A 7,762-nucleotide genomic window follows, 5' to 3' on the forward strand; every position below is an offset into this window, starting at 1 on the left:
CGTGGGGCTTCCAAATGCAAAATGGACATCACTGGTGCAGAACTAATGCTGTCTCCCTGACTTGGCCTGATGGGCTTTATACGGCCTCTGCCTCCTCACACGGAGAGCACGGACCATAATCAAAAGTAATTTAAACTCCCCAACTTGAATTTTTTATGCGAATATACGGAATATGTAAGACATTCATGAGCTAGGCAGTTCAGTGGTACCCCACTGCAGGGCACAGACAGACACATGCAGAAACTGGTTGCTGATTTCTCGATACTGTGAATTGATTTTTCTCAATCATGTATAACTTCCCCTTGGACAACAGTTGGGGCCTTAGCATGGGGTAAAACTAAAAGAGACAACACTGTATCCCCCTTATCCACATGCTTATATACTGCTGTGACTAACAGGTAGCAATGCAAGACAGGACAGTGAATAAATACTGAAGGGAGATTAAAAGAGGATCACTAATACCAACCTATTTTCTTTTAGGATTTACAGAGATTTTCCTTGGTAAATATTATGCAGCTGGTGGTAGGTTTGCTTGGAGGGAGTGTGCTCACAGAAAGACAACTCTGGCAAAATAACCTTTGGGGCTGTGCCGTTAACCAGGAGAGAAACTCAGGTGGAGCTCCTGAAGGGGTGGCACACGCTGATGAGGACCACTGCAACAGGCAGACACGGCAATGTAGTGCTATGCTGCCTCTTCTTTCTCCCCAGTCTAAGAAATCTATCGTTTCCTCAGTGTAAAGGAACGAATTACTTATTTTTCAGGCTATTAAACCCAATGCAACTCATATGTGCCCCCCCCCGATGTGTTCTGGAATTGCTGCTGCTGCAATCACAGCAGGGAATGATTTTGCTGCTGCTGTTGCCATGTTTTTCTTGTGGCACATTATTAAACAAAGTTGTCTCTTGTTTTGTTGTCTTTTTTTTTTTTTTTTTTTTTTTTTAATGCACGGGAAACTTCTGCTCTAGCTCCTTGTCCAGTTTTCTTTCCTGAACCCCAGAATTCATTTATTTGAATATGTCTCCACTATTTCTTTTTTTATTTTCTTCTAGCATGAGATCTTTTTTTCCTTTTCAAACCAGTGACCAGGAGAAAGCCCTTGAGTAAGAATCTCTCACCCTCTCACATTTAGTTTATTTATCCCAGACTTTTCTCTGCTTTTCTGGCTTGGGTGTGCTCGAGGCCAGTCATTACCTTAATTACAGAAGAGCCCTCAGGGATGAAATAGCTCTGGTGCCGAGCAGGGAGCACAGACAGAGCTCAGACACACACCTCTCCTTCAGACAAGCTTTCATGCTCCTTATGCCTGGAGATGAATAAAATTCCCCATGTGATATACTAACGTGGTTTCCTCTTCCGTGGATTCACAATGAAATGTGGTTTGGGTTTTGTTTGTTTGGGTTTTTTTGGTTTTGTTTTATTTTGTTTCTTCAGAGTTCCTTCCTTCTCACCTTCCAGATGTTTCCAATTGATTATATTTTGATTTTTTTTGAAAATTTAGCTTGCTCTTACTTAATTCTTACCCATTCTTCCTTACCTAACATTTTTGCCCAGACATGTACTAAAATCCATGAAGAGCACATCAGTGGGTAGAGGTAGTATTTTTTCCCCAGTCAGTCTCTCTCTGCCCCTGCTGCACAAGTGTAAGTTGTTTTAACCATCTTGATCTCTGGGAAAAAAAAAAAAAAAAAAAAAAATGTTACAAAGTCACAGGATTTCACTTTACCTTTTGCTGTTCTGTGACTTTTCCAAGGCTTGTGAGGTACTGAAGGGCTCTGTGATGGGAAAAGTTAGCAAACGCCTTTTTCTTTGTATCAGCAAGTTCTGCAGGGTTGACTTTCTGCTGTGATATCCCCTGTTCTGGCCTTGCCTCACTCATTTACACCGACTATCACGACTTTGGGTTGTGCTACAAACAGCAAACCCCTGAAGGGGAGAAAGGTCCCTCCCGTTTGGAAGAAAACTTCCATTTTCTAGATACTTTTGGAATGAGTTTTGAAGTATGTTGTTGCTTTTGTGAAGGATTTTGTCATGTGCTACTTTGTGATGCACTGCAAAACAATTTGAATTTACCAACTCTTTTGCACTTTATTTTCCACCTCTCTCACTGGACAGATAAGATTTGCAACTTGCAGGATCTAAGCCAGGGCGGTACTTGTATGCAGGATGGAAATCTTGATAGAATCCTAGAATGCCAGGTTGGAAGGGACCTCAAGGATCAACTGGTCCAACCTTTCCTGGCAACAGGACGGTCTGGACAAGCTGGCCCAGCACCCCGTCCAGCTGAATCTTAAAAGTGTCCAGTGTTGAGGAATCCACCGCTCCCCTGGGGAGATTATTCCAGTGGCTGGTTGTTCTCGTGGTGAAAAATTTTCCTCTTGTGTCCAATGAGAATCTCCCCAGAAGTAACTTGTACCCATTACCCTTCAATCTTTTCCATGGGACTCCTTGCCAAAAGGGAGTCTCCGTCTTCTTTGCAGCCCCCCTTTAAATACTGGAACATGGTGATAAGGTCTCCCCTAAGCCGTCTCTTCCCAAGGCTGAACAAACCCAGTTCTCTCAGCCTTTCCTCGCCTGGCAGGCGCCCCAGTCCCTTGCTCATCCTCGCGGCCCTCCTCTGGACCCTCTCCACATCTTTTTTAGTACAGCAGGGACCAAAACTGCACACACTCTTCCAGGTGTGGCCTGATTAGCTTTTCTCCTTTCTTGTGACACGTCTGCACAGAGCGTGTATTTGCCGTGGGTGTGCTCACGTGCAGGCAGTGCGTGTCATGACTGTGTTTGCAAGTGATGCTCCGCAGACCTGTCTGTGGGCTTCCACTCCGCGTGGTGCTGCTGCTGCTGCTGCATCCCTGGCAGCAGCTCCTTCATCCCTGGCTGCTGTGGCTGCATCCCTGGCAGCTGCTGCATCCCTGGATATGGCTGCATCCCTGGCTATGGCTGCATCTCTGGTTGCTGTGGCTGCTGCTGCATCCCTGGATGTGGCAGCTGCATCCCTGGCTGCTGTGGCTGCTGCATCCCTGGATGTGGCTGCTGCATCCCTGGCTGCTGTGGCTGCTGCTGCATCCCTGGATGTGGCAGCTGCATCCCTGGATGTGGCAGCTGCATCCCTGGCTGCTGTGGCTGCTGCATCCCTGGATGTGGCAGCTGCCTCCCTGGCTGCTGTGGCTGCTGCTGCATCCCTGGATGTGGCAGCTGCATCCCTGGATGTGGCAGCTGCATCCCTGGCTGCTCTGGCTGCTGCTGCATCCCTGGATGTGGCTGAATCCTTGACTGCTGTGGCTGCTGCAGCTGCATCCCTGGCTGCTGCATCCCTGGCCGTGGCTGCCCGTGGCCCTTCCCGTGGAGCAACAGTGCCAGCTGCTGGCTGCCGAGCCCGGCCTGCCAGGGCTGCCGGCTGAGCGCAGGGGCTTGCTCCTGCAAGAGAAATTCCAAGGGCATCAGTACCTAAAACACAGCGTCCCTTTGCTGATGGTCTGGGTGCTTAGGGGTAATATTTCACTCTGGTAGTCCATGTTTCCATGTCAGAATAATATTCTGTTGTGCGCAGGTAAGCCCATGCTGGTTACCTCTCTTTGAGATGTTTCTTGCGTTCGTTTCAGAACTGGTTGTTAATGTTGTTTTAAAGCTCTGTGTCCCTCCTGATCTCCCGTGGCCGAAGGGAGGAGGAGGTTTCTGCTCTGAGCAGTGGAAAGGACATGAAAGGTGTCATCTGCTTCCTGGGGTGTTTTTTTAATCGTTCAGTTGCGGCAGCAACTTGCCAACTACAAATCTGAGGCGCCCCTGTGTGTTACAGCCACAATCAGCTCTGGCGAAAATGAGTTGGTTGGTTTATGTATTTCTGCACAGGGTACCACACAGTGGTTTTGGTCAGAAAAAAAGGGAAAAGAGAACGGTGAGGGTGAGAAAAATAGGAGAATGTACAGGTGTACATATAATTTTCAGTGAAATGCTTTTATAGAAAAAATGTTTTTATAGAAAAAATGGATTTTTTTTTTCCTAAGAAATATCAAATGGAAAAGACAGGTCTCTTTCTTTAAAAGTTTACTGTGAGAAGGTATTCTCATTTTTGCTTTGCTCTGTAAGGCTTTGTCTTTGCCCTGTCTCCTTCCCTTTTGGCCTGCAGTCTTTTCTAGGGGGTTACTGTGTTTGCAGGAGGTGGCAGGAGAGGTGAGTGGATGGGGAGTAGGAAACCGGCAAAAAAAAAAAAAAAAATGACACCCCAAAAAAAGATTAAAGAAGAAGACTAAGAGAGCCTTGCAGAGAAAGAGGAAAGAAGGTGAATGGGTAAAGCAAGAAACTTGAGAGAGATGATCAGGGGAAGTTTGCAGAGGAAAAAAAAGGGAGGAACAGGAGAAGACAGGCATCCAAACTCAAAGTGAGTTTGATGAGTCAGGGTTTCTGTGGGTTTCTTGCACCTCCCAAAGGACCATTTTCTACTTCCTCCCAGCCACAAATGTTCTTCATAATTTTTTTTTGGAACAGAACACGAGAGGAAAACAAATAAATCAGCTATTCTTAAACATACATGACAGACCCAGGCTGAGGCACAGGTGGACTGCAGCCATGCAAGGTCTCTAAGTCGAAATCGGAGAACTTTGGCCACCCAGCAGGTTTAGCACCATTTCCAGCCCCCTGTTACCCTTTCACTTGTGTGTCTGGGTTTTGTTTTTTTTTTTTTTTCCCCCCAATGCCTTCATAGGGAAATCTAAACTAGGCAGAAATTTTGATGCTACATTGAAAGAAAGAAACGTCAAAACTCCTCCTATGAAACTGAAACCTCGGGGTTTTGGGAGCTTTGTTTCAGGTGAAGTTTATAAATCTGATGACAAAAGTAGCTCCCAATCAGTCTATCTGGGAGCCCCGAGGTGGCCCTGGGCACCTCTGGAGACAGGAGGGCCACCGCACTCCACTCAGCGGAGGAGAAATTGTGCGCAAGTGCAGCCCTGCTTATGTCATGGGCCCTGCCGTAGTCGGGTGCTTTGCTAAATGTCCTGAGTGGGAATACTGAGCAATTAGAGGACAGTCTCAGTCGGTTTTTCAAATCTGTGATACCCCGATTCCTGGGGGTGCTGAGAATTGCTTGAAAGTGAAATTCAGATATTGCCTAACATCTGAGAAAGCAGAAGGTAAATAAACAGCAAAGAAGTTTTTAATTTAAGAAATTTCTTTTTTTTTTTTTTTTTTTTTTTTATACAAAACTGAATATTTTCTGAGGTCCTGGCACATGTTTTTGGGACTCTTCCCTACGTTTGAGCATGGTACAAACATGACAGTATTCCAACCCTCTGTTGCTACTGTATTTTTCACTTATTCACCTGCGTACTGGCCATGTCCCTTCTAGATAGACTCACAGTTCTGCCTTCTAACAATCTGGAAAAGAAAGAAGAGTAAGGACTGCTGAGATTATTCTAATTTCTAATTTGGCTCCTGCATATAAGCACTTACATGGGGTAAAATCTATACCTACCCAATAAGAATGAGCCATATGTGGCCCCAGACGTCCCTAACTAAGCACAAAACTGCTACTGCCCTGAGCTCAAAAAGTTTAAGGAGCTTGGGCTTCTTGTTTCTTAGCAAATGCTTTTGAATATTCCAGGAAATTATTGTAATGATTGTAATAGCTGTAGGTGGAGAAAGAAGCACTGGAAGCAGATCAAAATGGTAACTACATTATAGCAGACAGGTGCTGCAAACACCTGCAAGTGCCGCTCGGTCGGCTTCTCTCACAACCCATTTTTAACTAGCTTTTGTGGGAGCGGGAAAACGGGGCTGTTAGTTTTGCTGGTTAAGCTCATTTTCTACCAAGAGACGGGAACGCCAGACCTGACACAAGGAAGCGTGCACCATCCCCTTTCAGTCACAGCAAGCTGTTAGGTTGACCTAAGCCACAAAGTGTAACGTCACCTCGGTGTTTGGGAGACAGATAACCCAGCCTTCCAAACCCCAGCTGATCCTCCTGGCCTTTCTCTCTCCCCCATCTCCTCCTACACAAGCTTTTCTGCTCGTTGACAATAAGAACACATCCATATACGAAGACAGGTTTAATGCAATGACATTATAAATGTAACAAGAATGTAGTTCTATAATAAGAAATGTTATTGTAATACTTGTGTTTACAGTTTGGCTATTACATGGCATTCAGTTGGATTCCTTCTTTGCATGTTCACTGCTTAAATCACCTAATTGCCATGTTTTATTTTAAACTGCTGAGCACAGAGAAGTTTTTATTTAGTGTTATAACCTCATTTCACAAAGGGTTTGGGGTTTTTATAAGAGCTTTGTCATTTACATTGCCTATTATAAGTCTTTCAGGGTCTGCCATTTTAACATTTTATTTGTACCAAGTATGGCTGAACCTATAAAATAACAGTTAAAATCTGTTCATTAAAAATAAAGAGAAAAATCACAGATTTGGTCAACAGCAGGAACTTCTTTGAATCACTAATAGCATGTCTGGAAGCTTGAGGGTAGGAAGGCAGAAGTGGCTGGAAAGCGACCAAACAAAGCACAGAAATGATGGGAGATGTCCCAGAACGGGACGTCCCTTTTGGGCGAACTGCTCCACTTGAAGAATCCCCACAACAACCTTTCTAAGGTTATCAAAAATAAAATAACACTCATGCTCCGAAGGAGGGGGAGGTTAGGACTGGTTCTTTCCTACTGGCTTGCCAGGACTCAGTCCTGCTGCCCACCTTCCACCTGGGGACTTTCAGAAATCCCCTAAAGCTCTGCTCTCACTAGTGAGTAGTTAACAGACCACTTCCCGGGCTTTGTGTTTTACCACCTGTAGCATTTTCCTTCCCAATGAAACAACCACCTGACAGCTCTGATTTGGACTCAGATGCTCTTGCATATCCCCTGCTTGCCCCTAGCCACCCTTCCCTTCTTCCCTGAGCCTCTCTCTGCCAGGGGCCTGGACCCAACTCCCTCACCAGGAGCACGCTCTGATGTGAGAAAAGCCATGCAACAAGGCATTGCTTGGGACAGAAATGGAAATTCTGTGAAACCGATGTCTTCAGTGTGCGCTGGTCTGTTTGTAATGACACTGTCTTGACTCTTTAGTACTGATGTAAATAATTGAGCTGGTTATCATGCCTTTTTTCTTTTTTTGATTAGACAAAATTAAAATCTTTTCAGGACATGGTTTCAATTTTCAAGAATCCTTTTCTAGCCGTATTCTGATTTATTTTACTTTCACACAGACATGTGTTCCTCCTACGTTTCTCTGAGTAAAGGGAGCAGGTTACATGCTTTCTTATCCATTACAAGCCTTTGCCACAGAGATAACCAGCATCTTACTTTGAATGTATTATTATATATATAATATCTCTCAAGTTGAGAGAGTTGGGATTGTTTAGCCTGGAGAAGAGAAGGCTCCGGAGAAACCTGATAGCGGCCTTCCAGTGCTTAAAGGGGGGACAGGAAAGCTGGGGAGGGACTCTGGATCAGGGGGTGTAGTGGAAGGACGAGGGATAAGGGTTTTAAACTGAAAGAGGGTAGACTTAGATTAGATGTGAGGAAGAAATCCTTCCCTGTGCGGGGGGTGAGGCGCTGGCCCCGGGTGCCCAGAGCAGCTGTGGCTGCCCCCTCCCTGGGAGGGTTCAAGGCCAGGTTGGACCGGGCTGGGAGCGACCTGGGCTCTGGTGGGTGGCAGCCCTGCCCGGGGCAGGGTGGGGTGGAACTAGATGATCTTTAAAGTCCCTTCCACCCCAAACCATTCTATGATTCATTCTATGATTCTGTATTATTCTATTATCGAGA

General features: G+C 45.6%; 1 protein-coding gene across 1 annotated transcript; it reads left to right on the forward strand.

Moving 5' to 3' along the window:
- Nucleotides 1-2,916: 2,916 nt before the first annotated feature.
- Nucleotides 2,917-3,399, forward strand: LOC122153688 (antifreeze protein Maxi-like). The gene has a single exon (XM_042795146.1). It carries the CDS (start codon nt 2,917-2,919, stop codon nt 3,397-3,399), a length of 483 nt encoding a protein of 160 aa, XP_042651080.1.
- The last annotated feature ends 4,363 nt before the right edge of the window (nt 3,400-7,762 follow it).

The sequence above is a fragment of the Tyto alba genome, unplaced genomic scaffold, assembly GCF_018691265.1.
Source record: "Tyto alba isolate M040663 unplaced genomic scaffold, T.alba_DEE_v4.0 Super-Scaffold_21, whole genome shotgun sequence".
Lineage (NCBI taxonomy): Eukaryota > Metazoa > Chordata > Aves > Strigiformes > Tytonidae > Tyto > Tyto alba.

Bases quoted from the DNA above. Each gene is read 5' to 3' on its own strand.
- LOC122153688 (XM_042795146.1), top strand. From the start codon at position 2,917: ATGGCTGCATCCCTGGCTATGGCTGCATCTCTGGTTGCTGTGGCTGCT.